The 26,758-nt window shown below is 36.2% G+C and overlaps 1 protein-coding gene across 1 annotated transcript in view; it reads right to left on the bottom strand.

Moving 5' to 3' along the window:
* Nucleotides 1-24,052, bottom strand: part of LOC107737725 (protein FAM19A1-like) — a 39,637-nt gene extending 15,585 nt beyond the window's left edge. The window contains exons 1-2 of the mRNA XM_016549316.1: nucleotides 23,810-24,052; nucleotides 22,783-22,912 (exon numbers count right to left, since the gene is read on the bottom strand). Coding sequence (XP_016404802.1) covers nucleotides 22,783-22,912; nucleotides 23,810-23,818 — 139 coding nt within the window. The 5' untranslated portion in view covers nucleotides 23,819-24,052. The remainder of the gene's footprint in view (nucleotides 1-22,782; nucleotides 22,913-23,809) is intronic.
* Nucleotides 24,053-26,758: the final 2,706 nt, after the last annotated feature.

The raw sequence follows: 26,758 nt of genomic DNA, 5'->3' as shown, positions 1-26,758 counted from the left end.
TTTTTACCCAGAGGAATAAAGGCTAACAGGAGTTTACTGCTACAGAAAAACATCCACCAATAGAGCAGAATTATTACCCCGTGAAGGAAAAAAAATTTAAATCAGTATCTGTACACAAAAGGTTGGAGTCAATGAGATGTTTTTGTCTTATGCTCACCAAGGCTGCAATTATTTGATCAAAAATACAGTGAAAACATAATGCATTTAAAATAACTATTTTCTATTGTAATAGATTTTGAGAGTTGCTGCTCAAGAAACATTTCTTATTACTGTATGTTGAAATCAGTTGTAATGATAAATATTTTTGCAGAAACCGCAATAATTTTTTTCAGGATTCTTTGATGAGTAGAAATTTTAAAAGAACAGCATTTTTTTTTTTTGGACGTAGAATTTTTATTGTAACAATGTCTTTACTGTCACTTTTAATCAATTCAACGCATCTTTGTATTACATTTTGCATAAAAGTATAAAAGAATCTGACCCCAAACTTTATATTTTTTGTTATACAAATTTGCTTCCCAAATATTATTCTTTAAGCATGTTTAGATTATGTCTCTTTTTCTGTAAAAAAATTAAGTATATCATTTTTGCAGCAACAATAAACTGCAAAGGCCTTTTTCTTCTGAGTCGTGAGAATTATCTTTGTACAGAAGTCATTCTCGTTCACTGTTGTATTGAGGTCTGGCCTGACTGAGCGATTCCAGGACATTACACATTTGGATTTTAAGTCACTTCAGTGACTTTTGTTGTAAGTTCTTCCTGTAGGAAGATGAATCATCTTCCATGTCCCAGAGCTCCTTACTGCGCCACCAGGATTTTTCTACTTTGTTTTTGATTTTGTTCTCTATCCATTTTCCTTTCGCTTTTTTATGAGTTTTCTGGTCCGTGCCGCAAAGAATCGTGCCTCAAGCGTGATGCTGCTTCACAGTAGGGATGCTGTGCTCATTGTGATGTGCTGTGTTAGGTTTGTTCCAATATAGCACTTTGTATTAAGGCCTGAAAGTTGGAATCTGGTCTAACTACAGAATCCTCTTCCAAATTGTGAGTCTCTCCTACACGCCTTTGGGCAAAACTTCTGCTGAGATGTGATGTGTGTGTGTGTGTGTGTTTTTCTCCCAACAAAGTTGTTTTGGTTGTACCAGGCAGATTTCTGAACTGTGTTTGCTATTGTTGTCTCACATGCACAGTCTTCCGTGTTTATCACAGAGGACTGTAACTCTGTTGGTGTTGCCGTGTTTGTGTTGGTATTAATGACCTCTGCTTCTGTTTCTCCTCTCACCCAGACACTGTTTTGGAGAACAGCCAGTTCTGGACAGATTCATAGTTGTTCCTCGTGTCCAAACCATTTCAGTGATGGAAGTCTCTCTACTCAGAGGTACATTACGTTCTTTGGGTTGCCTTCCACTGACTGATATTTTTCAAGAACCTTGTCTCATAATTACTTTTAGTTTTCCTTGGTGTTTCTTTGGAAATACAATATCTCAGTGCAGCTTGAAATGCACTCAAATGAATTCCTGTCAAGTCATTGTGTAACTTGGCAAAGGGTAATTAACTCTTATAAAAGTCATTTGTCAAGTAAAGGGGTATATAGTACTAAATTATTTTCTTTATAGTCTATTTTTAAATTAATTAATATAATAGCAATTTTTTTCCATTACAGTGCAGTGGGTTTAACTAGTTTTGTTTTAGAAGTTTACTTTGGATATCAAGAAACCCAACAGAGAACCAAAATCTGATTTATTGCTCAAATCCAATTTTTTTTCTTGGCTGTTTACATTATTTTTGTTTAAATTATTTGTGTGTGAACTGTGAACTGATCATGGTCCTGAACTGACTCGCATGTGCAAAAGAACTATAACAAAGACGGCAAGCAGGGCTCTGTCATGCAGAAGGCCATTGAAGTCAGTGTTTACGCATGAATTTATAAGGTGATATACCGTGGAAGCCTACGAATTTGTGCACAGGCTATAAGGAGGACGAAGACAGGGTCGAGGAGATAATAATTAAATATTTACGATATGAGCGAGTTTTGCTGGTATAGAGCTGTCACTGTAATACTTATGAGTTCTAACACCTGACTGTCGCTCCACCGTCTACTTCAGCAGCTGTCTTCCATATTCACCAGTGACCAAAGAACTACTGGTATATAAAATCTTTGGGAGGGATTTTGGATTTTGGAGATCACATTGCAAAACATCAGACCTGTACCTGATTTAGGAGCACATTTGGAAATGGACCACATCAGAATCGAACAGATGTTGAAAGTGAAAAAATAGAAGCCTATTTCCATCTCAAACTAAAAACAGAAAAGGTAATTGTGGACTTAGGTTTAAAATAAGTAATAAAGACAGACCGGTAGATAGTCGCAGTTATCATACAGTATATAAAGTCACAATGCAAGACATAAAGTCAAGGTTGAGAAATACACTACTGTTTAAAACTTTGGGGTCTGTAAGATTGAATTCATTAGTTTATTTATTTATTGCTTTTATTCAGCAAGAATGCATTAAAATGATCATAGGTGACAGTTTTCTATTTCAAATAAACGCTGTTCTTTTGAACTTTCTGTTCATCGGAATCCTGAAAAAAATTTATCAGTTTCCACAAAAATATTATGTATAAACGTTTCCTGAGCATCAAAACAGCATATTAGAAGGATTTCTGAAGCATCATGTGACACTGAAGATTGGAGTAATGGCTACTGAAAATTTAGCTTTGCCATCACAGGAATAAATTACATTTTATAATTTATGAACAGTTATTTATAGTAATATTTCACAGTATTACTGGTTTTACTGTATTTTTAATCAAATAAATGCAGCCTTGGTAAGCATAAGAGACTCCTTTCAAAAACATAAAAAGTTGCTACTGAACCTGAACAAAAATGAAAGAGATACGCAATTGCAAACTTCTTTTTTCTATATAATTGTCAGGTGGAAACTTTATTATATTATACTGTTGCTCCATCATATAAATCTGGAGATTAATTACTTTTTACAGACTTTCATAGACTCTGACAACAATATGCACTTCCATAAAATGCTAGCACTAGCTGAGAACAAGCATTTGGAAAAGCTTTTAAATGTTCAATCTCTCTGCTGCCGCTGCTGGCATGATGTCAGTCTGATGGAGTCATGCTGTTCAGAGCTTTGAGATGAAGCTGATTCACAATGAGAGATTTCACATGAAGGGCAAACGGAGAGAGACGCCCCAGCGCACACCCCTTTAAAATGCACGGCACCACGTCTTAAACAAAATACGAATAAAAAGAAAGATGGTATTGAAAGGTATACTCAGTAAACAAATGCAAGATGTATTCTGTTGAGGCATCTCTTCACCTCTGCCCTGAGTGTGGTTCAGCACCGAGGCAGAGCAAGGCTGTTTTCTGACCCCAACCACTAAAGAATAAGATATTTGAACTGACTAGCAGCTAATGCATTTTTTGCCACATCTCTGTAAGCAACTCGCGTGTGAATATACAGTTTTTTTTTTCTTTTACTCGTTCCAGTGGCCGTTGGGCATGGATATATATCACGGCTAAAATTATGCAAAAGCTCTGAATGGGCATATTCCATTTATTATCTCTGTCGTAGATTAATTTTCCCGAAACAATGCCCTTTCAAATGGCGGGTAGGTTTTTTTCACACTACGATTTTTACAACACGTGTATTTTACACATGGGTGAAGCAAATATCAATAGCGGGACTGAAAGCACGAATCACAGAAGACAAATGAAAGCTGGTGGTTTATAAACTATCCACTATCCAAGCGCTGAGTGAAAAACAGCCTGCCAAGGGAGGCCTGTATAAAACCGCCAATGTTTTATTAAAATGCCGTGCAACTACAAAAGGCGAGAGCTGGTGTTGTTTTAGATGAATAAAAATGGCATGAAAGGGGGTAAAGAGAGAGGGGACTGAAGAAGAGAGAGGGAGAAGAAGGAGAGGGGAAGAAAGGATAGAGGTTGGGGAAGAGAGAGAGAATCCACATCAGTATGCGTTTCCTCAAAGGCCGTCAGTAGGCTGTCACATTCAGAGGGGGCTGAAGCTTCAGACAGTGGAACTGATCTGGGGCATGAAATCATATTCTGAATCTCCTAAAGGACCTTAAGAGAAGCTGGTCGGCCAAAAAAAATGTGGGTGCTCTGTTTGTGCACTAGATTCACCAGCAAACTGGCACATGCAGCACTGCCAGCACTAGTGATTTTACACCAAACTTCAATGTGAGAGACATATCCGAGAGTGATGGTAGTTGACAGAATGAGAGTGAAAAGATTACATTAATGTGGACATTCAAACACACTTGTGTTATCTTTGACTAATATTTAAATTTGTTTGATGATCTGAAACATTAAAGTGTGACAAACATGCAAAAAAATAAGAAATCAGGAAGGGGGCCAACACTTTTTCACACCACTGTATATGGAGATGCACATGAATCCGTGTATCATTCGTTCATTCGTTTTTTGATTTAATATTGAAAGTAGAAAAATGAAAGGAGAAAAAAAGGCTCCTTTTTTTGTTTTTTTTTTCCCCCAAAAAACAAAAAAAATGAGAAATCAGCTTAAATTTTAGTTTTTCGTTCAGGGGTAGAAAAATTAATAAACAGCTTGAATATTCGATTTCTACACGTGGACTGGAATTAAATGCCCCTTTCTGCTGATTGGTCAGCTGAAGATCAAACCGTCATCCGTCAATGCCGTCATCAGTTCTTCCGCAGTACCACGCAGCAGAATAATAGTCCTCTGCTGCTGCAGTAGTACGGATTCTTAACGCATTCATTGCAATTACATTTCATCTTATATATATAATGTTTTTTTTTTATTAAACCAGGCAAGCAATCTCATTTTATGTAAATTTATAGATTTATATAAACATTCACAGATTTGCAAACAGAAATATAATTTTAATAAACCCAACAAAATTGCAACTTGATGTCTAGTGATCACCTTACTTTCCATTGTATGGAAAAGAGTGGCTTTTGACAACTTTTGTTGTTTTCCAATATAATAAAATAATGAGTTTGTTGTATTGCCATGAGAGTGGGTAGATGACCAAATATTCACTACAGAAGGCCTTTGTTCACCCCCCGGAGCCGTGTGAGACACTTTGTTTTAATGGATGGGCGCTTTTTATTTAACTTATTTTGGACTGATGCATGCAACACCCGCTGAGTGGCATTAAACAGCTTGAAAGATCAAAGACAATTTTTTATATAACTCCGACTAGATTCGTCTGAAAGAAGAAAGTCATATACACCTAGGATGATTTGAGGGTGAGTAATTTGTGGGCTAATTTTCATTTTTGGGTGAACTAACCCTTTAAAGCAGATGATCTGCAGAACAAGGCATGAGTCAACTGGCCTGACTAACTTTAGACGTGTGGATGTGTGATTTCTGCCACAGCGTATTTACACAAACACTTTTTTACAGTTCTGCAACTTAATTATAAAAGAATTAGATTTCTTTTTGAAGTTCCATTTGAAATCCAAAAGCAAGTGCCCCGTCAGGTTTGAAGCGCATGACGCTTATGTGCTTGTTGAACATTTTAATTTCAACACCACGAGTATTAATAGAGAGTGGATCCTCCATTTGCTTCTATAACAGCTTCCACTCTTCTAGGAAAGCTTTCCACTAGATCACGGCTGTGTGGAATTGCTCCCTTTCGGTCACAGCCATCACTGAGGTCAAGTGCTTTAGATTCTCAAAGGTGTCCAGTGGAGTTCAGGTCTGTGCAAAGCAGTCGAGTTCTTACAGAACCCAGACACCATAAACCATTTCTTACGGACCTCACTGTGGGTGCCATGTCGAATTCCGTCCCTGTTAATCTCTGTCTATGGAAATTGTGTCTGTATGTAATGGGTGCAGCTGAAACAGTCAATTCTATCTGGTTGATCAGTATGTGATCTGCGTGCGAGCGATTCCCTGTCCTCTTTTTAATCTCTTCCTCTCCAGTGTCCTCCAGTCTCCACAACAGAGCTCATCTCATCTCCAGAAGAGGCTGGCGTGTGTGTGGAACATTTGGACCTGGCTGCTCTTCACACAGCTGTCTCATGCTCAAGCGTAATCACCACCAACATGACAGACCTAGACAGACAGCCTTGTGGCCCGAGTAATTTTGCCGTTAATGTCGCAAAGAAGTGTTTCAGACAAACACAATTACGTGATGAGATTGTCTGCCCACATGCATGAATAACCAGGAGATGAGAGCTTGAACTGGTAGAACCGAATTAAGCCGCTCTCGGTTATGCTGCTCTGGATACATTCAAGCACATAAGTATTATCTACTCTTTTTCTAAAAATACACAGCTTCTGAACCCTGTTGAATACCTGTCTTCATGGACAGAGCAATCTGTTTTCAGTACTGCCACACTGATCAAAGCGGCCAACTCGCGCCGTATAAATGCGTCGGGCTCAAATTGTCCAATGTTAACACTATCAAACACACGCGCTCTGCTTTTCCTCCGTACTCCATTCGCACCTCAAACAACCTCTGTCTAATCCCTTCATCCGCTCATAATGAGAGAAATGAGCTCGGGCTGCAATAACGGCCTCGTAAGTCCATGAAGGTGAACTCGAGAATGTGTGGGTGCTAAAATACACATGAGGAACTGAATAACAACAACGGCCCTAATCATGTTCCAAGCCCCAGATCGGGTTGCTCATTATCTTGCTAATTTATGAAGTTTCCATCCCTTTTGGGCTCAATTTCCAACTCAAGATGTTTTCTTCGGAAATAATAAGGTAATTAAATATATATATAATAATGGTAATTAATTTGACAGTGTATTCCTGAAGAAGTCTTATTGGAAGAATGCAGATTCAGTGAAAATGCATCTCATTGAAATTTATCTGCAGTTTCCCAGTGGACTTGAATGGAAAATAACAGCATATCTCAACCAAACATAATGTGTATCGTATTTATGGCTATGACACGGTTTACCACTCATTTTGTTTTAAAGTCCCATGATATTCAGCTTTAATGAGTCCTATGGCCATTGTGGGTACAAATAAAAAGGGTTAAAAGAAAAAAAATAATATGAATATAACAAGCTAAACATTTGCATTGTGGTTATGGACACAGGAGATCATATTTGTGAGAGTGTCCAGTTTCATTATTCCTCAAAAGAGATCATGCATCTTGCCCGTAAACCATCATTACCGTGTATTACTGACAAGCTAATAATTTTGCATCAGAGAAGCACTAACAGCATTCTAGCTGTGATTTAGGTAGTGCTAATATTGCCGTTTTGCTTGCAGGGCATACACGACACAACTCACAGTGTGCCTTTTAAACTCTCATTACGAATATTCACATGGCCTGGGGGAAGAACACTGAACTGATGTGTTAATTCAAGCACACTGATTTCACAACTCTGTTTAATTCCTATTATCTCTCGCTTTTTGCACATTTAGTGGGGAATTGACTTCTATTTTCTGGTCATTTCCTGGTGTGATGAGTTTTTCCCTCACTGTGGAAATATGTTTCAAATCCTTGCAAATTATACCAGTGGCATAGGGTTATTTTGAATTTACTGCTCTTGATTGCATATCGAAATGTTAATCTCATTAATGTTTACGTTTTCTTGTAATGTGAGCAGGTTTAATAGTAGGGAGGCTGGGGAGTGATGTAACATGATGTGAGTTTAACCAATTAGAAACGAGGTAGCGGGATGAAATCACCGCCTTACATTACCGTTCAAAAGTTTGGGGGATTTTTTGAAATCTCTTGCTCAGTTTATTTACTCCTCTTCAATGTCACATGATCCTTCAGAAATCAATCATATGATGATTGTCTGCTAATGAAGCATTTCTTATTATCAATGTTTAAAATAAAAAATAAAATAAAAAAGGAAAATAAATCTTACTGACATCGACCTTTTTTAATGTTTTTGAGTGTATATGAGCTTCCTTAGGACTTCTGCTGAAGTAAAATGTATGAAAATATAGTTTTTTGGGATGGAAAACAAAACAAAGCTTCTTCAAACTTCATATAGACAATTTATCAGATCAATGCTTTGTCATGTTGACTTGGAAATATATGTGCTATAACAACCATCCCCTGATAGTATCACTGTTCACAGCAACACTTACTAAAGTTATAAGCAATTTTAATATATTATATTTAATTTTATGATGTTTTCAATGGAATAGGCGATTGCATAATATTCATTTTGATCAGGTAAATTTGCTTACAACAGTATATTAATAGATAATAATTTAAATTGCATCCCATGTTTTGTAATATTGTTTCAGCCCTAGTGTGAAAGGTTGTAACAGCACTCTTTGTACTTGACACTAATTTATACCATTTATGAAAAAGTATTAGGTTGTACCAGACAACTATGGGAATATTATATTAAAGTCTGACACACATAGCATAAAATTACACTGTGCACAGACATTAAAACTAAATGTTACATTGCTGCATCGTTGCAACTGTCCACTATTAATGCTTGGAGTAATCATTAAAAGTTCAACATTAACTTGCTTGACTTAATTTTTTATTTGTCTATTATTGGGACAATTTACTCTCTCTCAAACATTCCGCATATGAATTTGCAGTTTTTTCGCCCCACAGCTAGAACACATTAATGACACACTAACCTTCTGTCCATTTCCACTATATGCTGTAGAATTCATTAGCTCGCACTGAATTCTTGAAACTGGCGTCCAGAAAGGAGAAAAGTCCTGCCCTTGCTGAAGTGAGTCATTATGTGTATAAATGAGTTCAGAATTGCCCTCAAACCCATAAGTACTAAAGTGCTCTCTTCTATTCATCTGAAGGGCCCTTAGTGTGTTCAGACGTGTGCTTAGGGCTGTGTGATATGGACAAAAAATGCGAACACTATTTTTTGAATCTATATTTTGATTTCAATTTTAATCACGATTTTGACATAATATTTTATTACACACATGCTTTTACATTCATAAATGCATTCTGGTATTTTTTGAAGTTCAGAAGGAATCCAATTGCTTTATCAAAAAGCTGTAATAACATGTCTCTAGAACAGACATATAATAAACACATCTTGAAATCATCATTAATAAAATGCACTGTAAAACTTAAGTAAGGCTCTAATGTTCTGCTTCACCAAATATCTGAAATAGTTGCGGCTTTATTGATAATATTTGTGGGCACCGTATCTGTGCATAAATGATACGTGATGTCGTTGGTTATTTCTTTATGCCTTTTTTGAGCTCTTTTATTATTTTTTTATTATTAAAGTGCCTTAATGTCCTAAAACAACAACCAGGGACAACCAATTTTCTCACACATTTCTTTTGTTATAACGGAACCATAATCCGCAAATAGAAAGACAATGTTAAATGTTTTCTCACCCATAGAAAACTGTTGCAGAGAAAATGCTTATGCATTAATGTGGCTTAATCCATTAAGACAATGATATTAAAAGGCTAAATTTGGTACACACTTTAATACAAAAAAATTCTACTGTATCTACAGGAAAGAAGATGAGCCCAGAAGTTGAACCAAAACATGCAAAGTTTTGCGTTGTGTTTTCCTCCCATAAAAAAAAAAAAAAACTTTTTAAAGTGGCTTCATGCGTCATAACAGGAATGTCTGATTGATTCTCAGATGTTACCCCAGAAATTCTGATTCATTTTAGTGAATCATTTCATCCTGAATAAGGTGACCAGATTTATGAAATGGAAACCGGGGACATTACTAGTTTTGTGGTCCAAAACAAATTGAAATCTCACGTGTTATTATCTACAGTATAAATTTAAAAAAGGGGGACAATTGATTTGAATGAGTTTCTGTTGTTTAATTGTTGTGGGTTCCTTATGTACTTGTTTTGTAATTATTTATTATTAAATTAGCCCTAACTGGTTTACATATAATTTACCAAAATTCATTCTATGAAAAATAGTAAATAGTAAGCATAGTAAATAGCAAATAGGTCAAAACATTATTATAACTAAAATTGAATAAAATTGTGACTTTACAAAACACACATTACAAAAATGAAACAAACATGAAAACAGTAGAAAACGAGTATTTAACATTTAATTTTTAATATTTAAATTTTTTTTAAATGAATATGTCTTCATTTTAGTCAACCGGTTCGTTCTGGACTGTCTTCTCTCTGTTATGTGACATTAGAAATTCTGATGAATTTAATTGAATCAGTTCATCTTGCACAGTTGCTCTGTTTTATGTTGGAATGGCTGATTCATTTTTTTAGTGAATCGGTTCACTGAATACCTATTTCAGACCAATGAAAACTTGAGCTGCGTTACGCTACAAGTGATGTTGAACGGCTTAAAATTCATTGCGAGAGATTTTGCTTCCTCTCAATGTGGTTTTCATTTTCCTGCCTGCACGACGGTTTTTGATTGATTACTTCTCTGCATGGCTGATGGCTGCAACTTTCACATGCAAAACAGTTAAATTGCCTTGCCACCTCTACTGCTGCAGGTAGGAAGAGGAATTGTATGAGAGAGAGTAGGTGTGAGAGTGGATGCAAAAGAGGAAGCGAGAAAGAGTAAATGAGAGAGACATATACAGAGAGATGGCATGTTTATTATTGCATGGGGATCCACTTACTGGGTCTTTGTGGCTGTGAGCGACATGTGAGGACAAAGTGTGGTGTAATTAATTAAGCTGTAGGCGACCAAAATCCATTTTTCTCAACCACCGCCTGTACACTTTCAATTACTCCTGCTGTTTAAACAATTACACACAAACACATTCTTGACACACCCTCTGAATTATTCATCAACTCCAAAAGCGATTTTTGACTGCAAGCCACAAACTCAAACTGGTAACTGCTATAGAAGACTCTGAGAAGTGGAGATGCTTTTTTGTTTTTGTGATCAGTGTTGGGAAGTAACTGAAAGTAGAAATCATTACCTAACTAATATTCCTTTTGAAAGTCTGGTCCATTCAAGTGAAATGGAAGGTCTTGAATGGTCTTCTCTCTCATAAAGTGTCACATTGGAAAGTCAGTTTTGTTTTAAAGATTTAGTTTGTTCTCATTTCATGCAAAATGTGATTTATTCAAGTAAAAAAAATCAGTGCTTTGAATCGTGATTTGAGCCTTTTTAGGCTTTTTTAAACAAAATGTAGTTAAACGGGTGATTGTCAGGACATTTTTGTCCAGATTGCAGTAAAGAAAAAAATAATATTATAAGCCTGAAATTGTAAATTAAAATTGTAGATATTCTTTTATTTTTATTTCTTTAATATGCATTTAGTGAAGGAGTTTGTTTAAAAAACCTGTATGATTGTGTATCTAGGGCAGTATGTCTTTAAAAATATTATATAGTTTGACCTTTTTTATGAAAAGACAAGGTTAGTTCAGGTCAAATAGATTAACCCCAAGAAATTGAGTACTAAATTAGTATAATTAACGGCATTCAATATGTAAGGAAAGTATTTCATTACATTTAATTTGACATGTCATTTAAATCAGTTAATTTTTCTATTGAAAATGGTGTTTGATGGATGAATGAAACCAACATGAATACAGAGATTACATTTCTAAGAACTTGGCACTTGCGCTGGATTTTTGAATTACTGTATGCCTCCTTTTCATTTCTGACATATTTGTCACAATACAATTAAGAACGTCAGAGAAATTTAAACATTTAAAAGATGAAAAAGAGGAATTGGGGAGTTTAGATAAATTATAAATGATTTATTGGTATTGTATGAACAATATGTAATCATGTAATCATATATAATCAAACATATATATTATTATTTTTCCTTTTTTTTTTTTTTTTGGTTTTGCACAGGTTTCTTATTCATCCCACAACAGTGGTTTACAAATCTGCCCAGTTACACAAAGCAACACTAATATTCTGTCCACATCATCTGGCCATGTTGGACTCGTATATTGATTCTCATCAGCTATTCTCAAAATATGATTCACAAATCACGGATGGGTTGTTTCCTTACACACAAATTATGCAGAAAATTTCCATGACAGGAAAGTTGAATTGTAAGCGAGTTAGCACCACACTGTCCTCCGCACTTGAGTCTGTTGCTCTGTCTATATTTGTTCTAATTCTGGAGCTGTCATGTTTTGTTTCACAGAAACAAATTTAAAACTACAACAAAAAACAATAAGGGCAATGTTTGGCTATGCATCAGCAGCTCAGTTTCTGTTCCTCCCTGCTGAATATCTGAACATCAGCCTGCAATATAGATTTCTCACTTGCACACTGGAAATTGTTTGTTTTGAAACTGATGGCACAAACAAGCCTATTAAACTTCAGCCGTTTGCGAGATATGAAATCAATTAGAGGAGATTAATGGATAGAGCAGATCAGTGTTTTACTGTGCTGTGAAGACTTTGATTACCCCAGCAAATCCCCCTTGAAACCACAAATCATCAAACGGAGAACGCAGCTTCATATCATCAGTTTAGTGTAGCCATGACAACATCAGTAAGATGTCACTTTAAGTTCTACGCTTATTGCATCATGGGAGATCTGGAGAGCATTAAGACATCGAACCAGAACGAGATGAGAGATAATGTAACGACACAGCATACAGATGAAAAGTAGAAATCCTCAATTTATATCAGTTCTCAGGCTTTTCTTTGTGACATTTAACATATATATACAGTGGGTACGGAAAGTAAAAAAAATTAACTTAAATGATTTTAGCAAATGGCTGCAATATAACAAAGAGTGAAAAATTTAAGGGGGTCTGAATACTTTCCGTACCCACTGTATATGCCATATAAACAGTTCTCACTGATCTGTTTTCATGTTGTATTGTTTTACAGAAATGAATCACAGTGGACTTAATTTGACCTTGTTGCCACTGATATATAGAAAAAGACTCACTTTATTATCTTATTAAGTGAAAAATGGTTTTAAAAAATAAATAAATAAAAATAAAAAAGCAAAATAATTGCTTTCTTAAGTGTTCACCCCTATATAAAATATATCTAAACCATTATTGGTGTAGGCCTGTAAATAATTGAATATACTGTATATTAAAAATAAATTAATTCATATAAAAAATTATCTATCAATTTTTCACATTGTATATTATAATGTGTTGATGCCTGAATTCACTTGTAACGTTTAAAATGTTCGTTTAATGTTAGTTTAAATTGTATTTTTATTTTTATAGAACTGACTCAAATCTGCAAGACACCTGCACCTTGAGAGAAGAAGACCTCAATCATAAAACGACAATGCTAAAGTCTTGGATTGGTCCAAATCTCAATCCAGTTGAGAATTTTTGAGTGGTTTGAAAAAGGCTCCACTCACAATCTCCATGCAGCCTGTCTTGAGCAGTTGCTCAAAGAACAATGGGGAAAATTGCAGTGGCCAGATCTAAATCCACATAGACTCAAGATTAGAATTGATGCCAAAGATGGATCTACTAAATACTTGATTTGGGCTTGAATTTCTTTTGCATATGATTATTTTTGACTAATTTGTAGAAATTCTCACTTTGACATACAGTATAAGAAAAAAAGCCTGTTCATCAGTGTGTCATAAAAGTCCAAATACATCTTCTGTGGTTCAGTGTTGTAAAAAAATGAAACATGAAAACTGAATATTGATTTTGTGTTCAATGACTATAATTAAATTTGACCAATTTGTTTCTAAAGGGGTGAATACTTCTTTCATAGGCACCATCAGTGTTGGGGAAAGTCACTATTAAAAGTAAATGCATTATAATATTGCATTACTCCATGAAAAATTAACTAATTGCATTACTTAGTTACTTTTTATGGTAAGTAATGCATTACATTACTTTTGCGTTACTTTTGTCACACCTCAATAAAAAAACCCAAAAGTTATATTTTTGGCAACTGTAAAAGGCACTTTCACACCAAAAGTGAAATCAATAAGCCTTAGGCTGAAGTCTGCACCTCACTCCCAATTTTTCTAAACACATCGACAGGAGAGGTGTCAGTGAATAAATGGGAAAACAGAGTAACTTGCATTACTTATTTAAAAAAGTAACTCACTAGTTAATTAAAGTAATCTGATTACGGAACTTGCTTTACTTGTAATGCATTACCAACACTGGACACCATATTGTTGATACTGAAGATGTATAGTGTTTCTTATAGTAAATATATGTTTGGCTTTGACTATGCATGTTTAACTACTTGAAATGATGAAATAGGCAATAATGTGCAGAAGTTTTGTGTTTTAAAGAAAAGAAAAAGAAATATAAATCTGTCTCTTGGTTCAGCTAGCTCAACAGATGTCACATGTCTAGTAAAACTCTGATGTAATAAAGTTGATATAGGACTTCCTCCGTGCTCTGGCAAGGGTAGAATTCGGAGGTAATATGTGGTTGTATGTGTCTGGTGGCTTCAGGTATTGTGAGGTCAGATTGGCATTCATAGAAGCGCTGTCTGGAGGAGCAGAGAGAGAGAGTAGTGTGACAGAGAGCAGATGGAGGACAGCCCAGGGGCTGAGACTGTACGACTCTCCCATTGTTCCTACAGGCGAGCTGGCACTGTCAGGAAGATTGGATGGAAGTGGGAGAGATGGACGGAACGTCTCTGCTAAAATAATGTGCCTTTAGGAGCTGTATTATATAAGGCTATTAAACTGTCAGTGTGTGCTGGCGTACATGCGGGAAGATAACCTTTGTTTTGCAGCAGATGAAAAACACATTCCATGTTTGTTTTGATGTAGCTACACCATGGCCTGCATCCGTCGGTGCGTGTGGGGGGAATTATCACAGATGACTGTCTTCTCTCTTATGCCACCGAGATATATTTAATACAAAGAAGGACAAGCAGGATGCCGTGCCGCAGTCGAGCCCTGATTCTGTCAGAGGCACTTTATAGGAAAGTCTTCAGGCGGCTTCGGCAGCCTACAGCTGCAGATGGAGAACCGGCATCCAACGTCACCTCTGTTATTGAGCTTTATTGAGCCCTCCTGGAGATTTCCTCCAGAGAAACTCTAATGGCAGAGCGGAAACCAGATGACGCTTCGATTCAAAGAGATGCAGGCATGTCTTTATTGTAGCCTGGGAAAGATGTGAAATATTGCCAGATCTCCCGCAATGAGTACATTAAACTGTTAACAAAGTTAAAACAGCGTTGGGTTGGACTGTTTGTTTGTTCATTTGTTGGCAAATAAATAGATTTATGTGATACCTGGAGAGAGCTATCCGTTAGAATTCCCATTTATCTCAGCGGTGGTTGCTCGGCTGGCATCGGGCCAGGTCTGGAAGTACATGACCTGGAGGCTGCCATCTTCATGGGTGCTCCGTTCTGCTGCCAGGTTGTTTTGAGCCAATTAACTGAACTTAAATGGCATGTGACTGATGACTGTAGCGCAGAGAGGAAAATGATGTCATGATCACACTGATTAGCTGATGGCAACACAAAAATGTCGCGACTTGGGAATTTGGAGCAAAAAATATATTTAGGAGCCTCTTAAAAAGAATCAGGCTCTGGTTAAGCATCTACAGTAATAAATGAAATATTATTATTATAAATATTATAAATGTAAAATGTTTTATTATACACTTCAGCTCTAAATTCTTTCTGAATGTCTGCAGATATCTCCCTTTTTCATGCTTCTTTCATAGAAACCTTGTTAATATTATATTGATTTCATTTAATTGAATTCTATAAACAATATAGTTAAATATGATATAATGTTTTATTAAGAAAAAAAAGATATAAAACAGACAAATCTATTGTCTTTTTTCCCATACTTTTGTTTTTAGGATGAAGTTTTTCATGTTGAAATAAGAAGCGTCTACCCAGCTGCATCAGTTTTGTTAATTCCAATTTATTATCCGTATCATCTCGCTTTTATGCATTTTTTTTTTTACCAGCAAAGTGAACCAGAAAAAATCCAATGTATGAACCAACCTGCACTGTACAGATGAATTATCCTATATAGTGTGATAGTTCATACTGCTAGTTCACACCATATGCTCAGTCAAGCAGCAGTAATAAGACATTTAATATTAATTTCAACAGAGATTTTAGTAGATATTTACCTGTGAGGATATCTGTACTGACAGGAGATGCTTTTAACAAAGAGTACACGACCTACATACAGCAGTTGACTACATTGAAGTAAAAAAAACATTTTCTTAATCAGTGTTTTTTTAGTATCTGATAGTTCCTAAAACAAGATGCATTTACTTGAGAGACAAAATGAATTTTAATATTAATAATTTAGTTATATTTGTATTTAATTTGCCAGTGAAGTATGGAAAAATATATATATTTTTTTTTTACATGAGTATACCAACCATTTCTAAGACTAGTAAAAGAAGTGCATACATTTTATAGGCATTGATCTGATATGTATAGGCCTATATTGTATCATCAATTGTTCAAGCCTCAGCTTACACAGATAAATGGAGATGTGGTGTGATGTATATCTGATGCCTTTTATGACCATGTCTGGATGTATGTTGATACATATTGCAACATGTTATACATTTTCACAGCTTCATGTCCAGGAAGAGCTACATTGATCAAGAACCTAGCAAGTAAAGTGAATCTGACAGACAATCTATATTTCCCAGAAACTCCACAAGATTGATATGATATCTGCCCTCTAAAACCACAGCAAGAATCTCATAAGTCACAGTTGTGTTGCTGTTAAAGTAAAGAGGCAGCCGAACCACAGTTATCGGATTAGCCTGCTGTTATTTTCAACGTAATACAGTTAGCCGCCTGTCTACTATTAACACTTGCACTTTAAATCTCTGATCTACCCAGGCTGAGTCCGGTGTGGTTGGTTTTGTAATAGCCTACTTGTCCTTGGACTTAGTGATGGTCTCCCAGGGGCCTGAGAATCTGTGTCTGTGTTTGTTTGTAAAGGGTTGGTTCAGGTCTCGGGTTTGTTAAAGATGGGTTATTTTCTACATCTGGAGAGTTCAGACTCATAACACTAAAACATGGCAGCTATGCATGCATGACAAACACAATTTGCTTAGTGCTGTTGCAGCTGTCAGAGCTGAATAAAGACCTGGTCTCATGAATCACCCATCCTCATCTGTCTGTCTGAGCCGGAGAGCATGAACAGCCGGCAGCACATCTGTGAGAAGCGCTACACGTTCCTCTCTCTGTCTGTCTCTCCGTCTGTCTTTCGCTCTGTGCTTAGTTTTCACTCTCTCTATCCCTTGCTTCTTACCCATCTCTACATTTAAAACGCATATAATCATCGATTCGCATCGCATTGCAGCGGCAAGTACATCAGGACCTGTGAGCCCACAGAGCAGCCGATGTACACACATTATGTAGAAAAATCAAATAAAAACGGTAGGCACTATGTTATTTCAATGCAAATAGCTATAATAATTCAGATTCCTCAATGTGTTTTGCAAAAATGCTTGTCATGTAGAATTTTTTGTCATTGTTAGATAGTAATAAAATTAAATTGTTTTACTGTTAACTGCACTTTATTTTCTAGTTATTTACTTATAGCAGCTGATGAATTGGAAGTATTGCACATTCACGGAAAATAGTTTACTTCTGCGTTGCAAAATAAGGTGGATAGAACAGATAGTTCCAGTCCTGGCTCCAGATTGGTACATACATTGTTCCACTTCCAAAGAAGGGTGCACTCAAACCCCTCACCAACATAAAGCTCTATACTGTTTTCTGTCTAAATTAAAACGAAAACTCAAAACTTTCCGTAAGTCTTTCGCTCTGTGCTTTTCACTCTCTCTATCCCTCATTTCTCACCCATCTCTACATTTTGAAATACATATAATCATCGATTCGCATCTCAGCAGCAAGTAAATCAGGACCCTTGAGCCCACAGAGCAGCCGATGTACACACATCATGTAGAAAAATTAAAACAGATGCAATCACTTGCACTATGGGCATGGCATTTCAGTGCATATAGCTGCAATATTTCAGATTCCTTGATGTGTTTTACAAAAATGCTTGTCAGAAGTTAGAGAGATATGTAGTCATCTATATTCAGCCTTTAAATGATTGCTTTTGATTTATTAAAGCAATAAGCCAGAAGAAAGTGTGCTTTGCAGTGATTTTACCTGTAAATTTTGACTCTGAGTGGCTTATACTGTAGCTTCACAGCACTATGATAAAAGACACCGATGCTTAATACACAGTATAAATGTATTTTGTTGTTGTTTATAATATATATCATTATTTAATATCTATAATAGTTTATATAATTATAATAGATATTTAAATACATATTTAAATAAATGTAAATTTATTGCCAATTATTTAAATGAGTATAATATTATTTTTAGCATTATAGAAGAGATAGTTCCAATCCTGGCTTCTGATTGGTCATTACATTGTTCTAGTTCCAAAGAGGGGGCACTCAAATCCCTCCCTCGCATTAAGGTGGTGATCCCAGTTGTGTCGACCAATCACAATATAGAAACAGCTTTGACCTGTTCATCACATCACTCCACAACTCCCATAGTGGATCATTATTTTTATTGCATAGCGTTCTGTTATTTCAGGGAGTTCATCTACTAGTAGGAATTCTCCGATATTAAAATTCTGGCTGATATCAATAATTATTTTCTTGTTATGGCAGATAACCGATGAATGATATTGAAGTTCTATACTATTTTGTTTGAATAAAAAATTTAACTAAAAACTAAAATCAGTCATTTTAAATGCTGCATATTTCTTTAGAAATCATAACATTATAATGTACATTATGAAAATGCATATTATTTTGAGATGTGCTAAAGATTACATTTATCAGTGTAATTCAATTATTAGGTTTTATACGTGAACCTTACATGAGTGTTAGATGAGGGCAAAGCTTATCTAAAAATAATAAAAAACAGAATATAAGAATGAACAATTAAATATTCAACACTGTTACAATATATATCCAATATTGTCTGATACCAATCAATTATCTCTCACTTAAGCTAGTGACCATATAATGTCCATTCCTATCTTCTAGTGTAATTATTCCCTTGATGAATTTGCTAAAATAATGTTTAAATCAAAAATTGTGTCCTTAATATTTTTTTGTGTGGTTGATTTTAAATTCATGCTGTGTCTACCAGCACCTTTTATCTATGACTGTATTCGCTATGTTGCACATCTTCTCAAACCTTATTGCTTAAATTTTGTTTATTTTTCTAACTATAGGCTGTTTGCAGTTGCCAAGCGACATTATTTTGGCACATTAATATGTGCAGTTTATACTGCATAACAGTCAATACTGCATAAATCAAACATATGCTCTCATAAACCTTGACCTCCAGGGAAATTCAAATACAAAATTAAAATTCGCAGTATAAAAAAAAAACATTTTCGCAAAGGATGCAAGCTCAATTCATCAGTTTGTGAACAATACCGTTTTGCAATTTCCTGCAGTGATCTCGGTCACTAGTCACATTGATGGTTTTAATGAAAGCAACGGTGCCACAACAATTCATGACCTGTCAACCCTGATACTCAGGACAATCTACCAGCCTCAAAGCACTGTGTTTTTTTAACTTTAAACCGCATAAACACATTTCATTACACCAAATACACAAAATAATGTTCTTTTTAGCAGCATCATATGACCCCTTTAAACAAATATCTCTTTGTAACACAACACACACATGCACACACTCCCACCCTCTCCAAAGCCACAATCTCACCCTGACTGGAAAAAGCATTACAGTTAGATATCACACTTGTCATAACATCAGAAATGTCGACATAATCACACAAGGTTTGAAAGCAGAGCAGATGTTGTCAGTTTGGCTGATCTTTAAGCATTTTTTTCTTATATGATTGGCAGTTTGAGAGAATGTTTGCTGAGCTTGATGTTTTTACAACTACTACAATCGATGCCGGTTGTTTGTGTTTTTCATATAAGACAAGTGGTAAAAGGAAATGGCTGTGAAGATGTAGTTTCAGAAAACATTGATATCTCAAATTCCTTCCTTTGGAAATGAAGTAGTGCAGAAAATATGACCATAAATTGATATCTTTTGGAGAAATCATCTCTTTGGAGCAGAATGGGGACTTAAATATGAATTATTCAGTGCCTCTTTTTATACGCAGTCAAGAAACATCTAAATGCCTCAGTATTGTTCATCTTTTGAGAGAACATATGGACAATTAAACGTAATCTCTGTCCATTCATTCCATCCAGCACCAAATGTGAATTTATGCAATGTCACCAAAGCTCATAAAAGCCCAATCTGTGCAGTTTGTTTATCTGCTTTGATATTCAGATTTAGGGTAGTGGAATCCCAGAGTGCTCAGTACTGGTGAGCCAATATATAGCCCTCCATTTAGGATGAACATGTGATTGTTAAGAAATACTACTGTGCTCTGATAAGTCGCTTAGCTGGAGCTCAATTGTTTAATCAGGGCTAGCTTTCCTAACATTGCTCTATCTACTCTATCATACATCTAAATAGTCAAAGTATTTGATGTCAAAGAGGCAAAACTCCACCGACCTTCTACTTTGAATCAAGAATAGCATGTACCTCTATAATTGTTCTATAGTCTGTACAATAAAATCAATTCCAATTCAGGATCCAATCCCACTAAAGTGCCTCTAGCAAGATTAGTTAAGGTAAGTGGTACGGTCTCAAATTGCTTTTAGCCCTCTCATTTGAAGGTGTGAGGTTACAAGAAGCATTTGTGCTCTGTTTCATTTGAGGTGAACCTTAAAACTACCCCAGACCGCCGAGATATTAGATAAACAGGATTTTCTAATAGATTTACATTCTGATAAAAATGTCTAATATCCTCTTGACCCGATGTGTGGAAGAAAAACTGTAATTTTTTTACTGTGATGGGCACAGGGTGCACAACTTCTCTCACTCTGTTATTCATTCATCATTCCTCTATGTGCATATTATAGTTTATTTGAGAGAAAATTTCATTTGTAGTCATCACTCTATTTTTTTTATTTTTTAGTTCCCTAATTTAAAGTGTTAGCACAACCTGAATACACTATTGTTGAGGATGCAGTGTACCTGTAGGTATGTTTGAACCTGAACAAATATTGAAAATTCCTCTCACACCCCAGGTGCAAACTTGGCTAAACTTGGCTAACCACAAGGTCAGAGAGCAGTTCTCAGCTGGTGTTTTGCATGTTCGGATAAAAACAAAAACAAAAGAAAAAACAACAAGGTCTTTGTTAAATGGAAATAAAAAATACATCTAACCATATAATTGTGCTTAATTAGCATAGTAATGTATGAACTTGGAAGGAAAAATTGCTGATGTTAAAAGACATGACTCCAATGCAAATTTATCATTCATTTACAGATGGTAAAAGCTAGTCAAATTAGGCAGTTACTTGACATGCCCTTGATGTCAAGTGCTTGACTCCTTGAAAAGCATAAAAAAAAACCTCTGCAAACCCGACATAATTAAATACAGACCAAAATGTGTTGTGTGCAGTGAATTACTGGGTACCGAGAGCTTGAAACCATCAAAACAATTCTGCTACTGTGTTGGGTTGCCACTTGATACATGTCCAAATCTGGGTCCTGCAGCAATGCCATGTTGAGAACCACTGTGCTAGAAATCCATCCCCTGTGTGTCTACTTTCCTGAATCAGAGTTGCACCAATGAGAATTCAACTAAGAAAAGGATTTGTTGAAGTTTTGTGCACTACTTAATAATACACTGCCTAACAAACCAGTGATTAAAACCTTCACCTGCAATTAATTTCGATTGTCCGCCATGGTGGATTAACCAATGGAAGTAAACAGCAGCAAAAAGCCCCCACACCATCTTCCATTTGCAAGTGTCATATAGAAAAGGATATTAAAAATAGCTTATATTATATTATATTATATTATATTATATTGTTTACATTTTACTGTACACGTAAAATATCTAAATACTGTATATACTCTCATATTGTTATTGTTTATTTTTCTTTAAATATTCTTTGTTGAATTATTATCATGAAAATTCTTCAGATTAGCTGCTCTCTTAAAGGGATAGTTCACCCAAAAATTTAAATTCTGTCATTAATTATTCACACTCATGTCGTTCCAAACCTGTAAGACCTTCGTTCATCTTCAGAACACAAACAATATTTTTGATGAAATCCGAGAGCTTTCTGACTCTTCATAGACAGCAACTGACACGTTCAAGGCCCAGAAAGGTAGTGAGGACATTATTAAAATAGTCCATGTGACATCAGTGTTTCAACCATAATTTTATGAAGCTACGAGAATACTTTTTGTGTTCAAAGAACAGCTGTTTATGCAGGGTCAGAAAGCTCTCGGATTTCATAAAAAAATATCGTAATTTTTGTTCCGAAGATGAACAAAGGTCTTACGGGTTTGGAAGGACATGAGGGTGAGTAATTAATGACAGAATTTTCATTTTTGGGTGAACTATCCCTTTAATTTCTTTATAGGAATTGGACATTGAAAACAGAAAGTTTGTCTGTCGTCATCATTTTAGGCTTTTATTCATATATCGTTAAAACAACAATTACGATATTATCGCAGACGATATATATCGCACACCCCTAATAGAAACACTGATCAAAGCACATACAGTATATAGAGCACATCAAATATGGTAAACAAAAACTCAGACATGCTTGCTTGAACTGTGAGAACCAATGAGGTTTGTTCTTGCATGTCACACAAGCATGTCTGAGCTTCCGTTTACCATATTTGATGTGGTACATCAATGTGCTCTACTATATGTATGCGCATCAATCAATGTTTATATGGGGGGAAAAAGCCTAAATTAAATCTCTTCGTCTCTTTTTGATGCATGAAATCTTTGGTTGTGTGGACTTTCAGATTGAGATTGATAAATAATGCTGATGTCAGAGTGAACGATGAGGCAGGAGATGAAGAGAAGGAAGGACTCACCGAGGATCTGTATGTTGGTTCCGGGTGGGGCCAGGTGCTGCTGGATGGTCTCATAGAAAGTGGCCTCACACATCAGCAGAACTGTCACACTGACCCACACCCACACCAGCCACGACATCCCAACACTCCTCTGAAGATACACAGAGAGAGGTCAGTAACTCACACACTCGCTTTTCATCTCTCACTTCCATTCATTCCTTTTTAAGTGCTCTGAATGCCATGAGGTCCATTCAAACCTGGTATTTTTAATTAAATCTGAAAAAATATATATTATCGTTTATACGAGTCTGACAGAACTTCCTCACACTATAAAAAATTATTAGGAATTTGTAAATAAAGCTATCATTTGAGTATGCTTTACAGGTAATTACTATTTCAGTTTTTATACTTTAGTATTTCACATTTAATTCAGTGTTGCTTTCCATTTCTTTGTAATTGTTTGTGAAATGCACTAGCAATTTCTGTGTGAGAAATTGATTCTACACCAAATTTTTTTCAGTGCAGAGAAAATCTCGCAGATCCAATCTGCATGTAGACAGACTTGCTTTCAGCCTCTTAGTGTGTCTATTAGGCCACATTTAAAGATGAAAGTGCCAATCGGTTTCTTTTCCTCAGCCACCTGACAGTCTGCCTCCATCCTTGAATCTCCAATTGCTTATTCATATTCATAAATTAGAGTTATGACTAGGCAGTCACATTTTCTTCAGTTATCCACATAGCATGCACTGAAATTAAATGTCAGACTATAAAACTATAAAAACGTCTGGAGAACTTATTAAAAGAGCCAGGCATTCAGTCTCACGGTATATACTTCATAATGTAGGCTATAATAATCACTGAATGCGAGATCAGATAAAGGTATTCATGCTGATCTTTCAGTGCACTCCTTTTTCACAGAAAAAAACAACCATTTTCCTTGCATCAAGATAAAAACATGTTATACATTTGTTTTCTGAACATTTCTATTGCATCAGCTGCATGCTGATACTTGGTAAAGAGCAAAACAAAGCTGAAACAACTACTGTACCTGTATCATTCACGGACAGCTTTAGGAGAACTCAACACTTTGTCCTCAATCCATCCATTGTGAGGTGTCCAGATATCCCCGCATCCAGGTATTGTCGTCTTGTAGAAACTCTCAGTTCTTCTGGCTTCTCACTTTGAAGCCTGAAGCTGAAATCAGGGACACTGTAGGACAAACAACGAGCGAAAGAGAGAGAGCGCTATGATTCAAGCACGGCAAACCCGCTCTTCTAACATTAGAATCGCCTCTTCACTCCCCTGAGCCACAGAGATGATTTTCCGCTTCACATTTAAACACAACTGAAGGGCGGTACTCTCTCTCTCTTCCTCCCTCCCTCTTTCTTGCTCTCTCTCTCTCGCTTCACTCTCCCATTCCATCTCTTTCTCTCTCACACACTTTCTCTCTGTCGCTTTCTCTTAGTCCCTCACTCCATCTTTCTCTTCCTCCCTCCTATTGCACGTAATAATTTTTCCCCGATACACGAGAGCTCCTAGCTTCAAGCTATACATGATCTCTCATCTAAAACCTGCCTCGATCTAGCAGTCACTGGAAACTGGGAAATGATGCCGGGCATTTGTATCTTAATATATCGTTCCAATGGGTTATGGTGAACTGACATTTATCAAAAACTTTTTTCTTTTCTTTTCTAGCGCAACACAAATCCCCCCCTTGAGCAGGATTTTTCACTCAGCATGCAAACAGATTGTGGTTGTGATCTCAGTAACTCTCAGGATTTGAAGCCCCCTCTATCCTCAGCATGTAAATGAGCCCAGACCTTGACAGACCTGGGGTGTATTCCAGAAAGGAGGTTCAACAAACTCTGAGTTTCCAACAAAACCCACTTTCTGGAATACACCCCTGGAGTCACTTGCTTGTCACCAACAAATTGCAGTGTTTTGCACAACAAACTATTTTTTTTCTCTTTAAACTGAACCAGGCTACAGACAATAGACTTCCTAAAAACAATCAATTAGCTCTTTTAAAGGGACAAGCATTAAGTGCAGAAACTAGTGCAGAATGTCTCGTTTCAATTTGAACTTTGAGATTAGAAAAAGGAGTTGTTTTGGAAGTGTACTAATTAATTTGAAAGACAATAAATCAATTTTCCAACTGTGATTTTTAGAGAGTCTTTGGCCACTCAGACTATCCTCCTCGCTGTGCATTAGGATGATATAGACTCACGTCCACTTCCAGGCAGATTCCTAACATCTCCAGATGATTGGAACATCTTAATTATTGCCCTGATTGTGTAAATGGGAATTTCCAATGCTTTAGCTCTTTTCTTACAGCCACTTTCTGTTTTGTGGAACTCAACAGTCTTTTGCTGCACATCAGAACTATATTCTTTGGTTTTTCTCATCGTGACGAATGATTAAAGGTATTGGTCTTCACAATTACAACAGGACGTCATGGCTGGAGTCTGGACAATTTCAAAGTGTAAATGTGAATGGGAAAATACTTCAGTTATATTTTATTCAGAAGAATTTCTAGGGGTGCTAACAATTGTGGCCAATGTGTATTAGAAAAAAACAATGTACTTCCTAATAAGGTTTCACCCCCACTATTCATCATATATATATAATATTGCATGTATATACTTGCACCATTAAAATGTAAAATTACAAATTAACAAAATGACATCCAAATACTATGTTTTATCAACCACAGATCATAGTTGCAAGGTGCTTTAAAAGAGAACTTAAAGAGAACTTACCTCAAGCTGTTCCACCTGGGGTAGCCTGTAATGGGATTTGATGCTCCTTTATGAGTTTGTAAGGCAGACCTTCAGACCATGGTTATGTGTTGTGAAATTGCTGGAAACCATCACTACCATGGAGAGCTCCCACTCAGCCTGCCTACTGACTCCCTTCCTGGCCGGCTCACTTCCACCTGCTGGCTGCTGCAAACCTGATATCCCTCCTACTAAAGACTAGTCACTGCAGTGCTGCTCACATGAGGGAGCTGCTTCTGAATAACATGTATCACAAACAGACACTGTTTCCCTGAGTGGAGTTTGTCTCTTCCAGAGCAACAGCTCTATACAGCCTCTCGCTTTAGAGAGTAGTTCTGCCAAACCAGGGCTCCTAAAGCTGTCTGAACTGAGACCTTGAGCCACTCTCTGCCATCTGGATTTTTCTTAACTTTTCTTGTAAAGTCTGAGTTAAAATTTTGGACAAGCTAGAAAGTACAAGCACAGTTTGTGTTAAAGTCTTAATGTTACCCACTCCCTTTTAAGTCCATGTACAACTTCACCCAAACCAGACATAATTGTGAAGAGGGTTTTAGAGCTGTCTTTGAAATAGTTCGAGTGCTTACCACCAAGTAATGTTCAACTTCTGTCAGAATCTGAATAAAAATGTTCTTTAGTCCTGTTCCATTCTTTCCATTCCATTCGGAACATTTCATTATTTAAAACAGTTCAAACTCTGAAAATTTAAACCAAGAGATAAGAATTTTCCTGTAATGGAAAACTTGCACCAGATCTTTTTATTTGTTTGTTTGTTTTGGCCAATATATCATTATATTTCCATATATCTCCAGTAGCTTTCAAGCCTGCAATGCTGTTAATTAGTTTAAACTAAACTCATGGACATATTTTTGTACTTATCTTTGACACCTCTACACCTCTATTCATTCCATACCTCTTAATATTTTGAGATTTTATCACTGTTCATCTACAATTCACAGAGGTCTTGTCAGATTTTTTTAAAGGGGTCATATGATGCTGCTAAAAAGAACATTATTTTGTGTATTTGGTGTAATGAAATGTGTTTATGCGGTTTAAGGTTCAAAAAACACATTATTTTCCACATACTGTTCGTTATTGTTTCTCCTCTATGCCCCGCCTTTCTGAAACGCGTCGATTTTTACAAAACTAATCGGTCTGAAAAGCGAGGTGTGCTCTGATTGACCAGCTATCCAGTGCGTTGTGATTGGCCAAATACCTCAAGC

The sequence above is a fragment of the Sinocyclocheilus rhinocerous genome, unplaced genomic scaffold (assembly GCF_001515625.1).
Source record: "Sinocyclocheilus rhinocerous isolate Xijiao unplaced genomic scaffold, SAMN03320098_v1.1 scaffold72, whole genome shotgun sequence".
NCBI classification, from domain to species: domain Eukaryota; kingdom Metazoa; phylum Chordata; class Actinopteri; order Cypriniformes; family Cyprinidae; genus Sinocyclocheilus; species Sinocyclocheilus rhinocerous.
The sequence above is the reverse complement of the archived record's forward strand: the minus strand, read 5'-3'. Positions and strand labels throughout refer to the sequence as shown.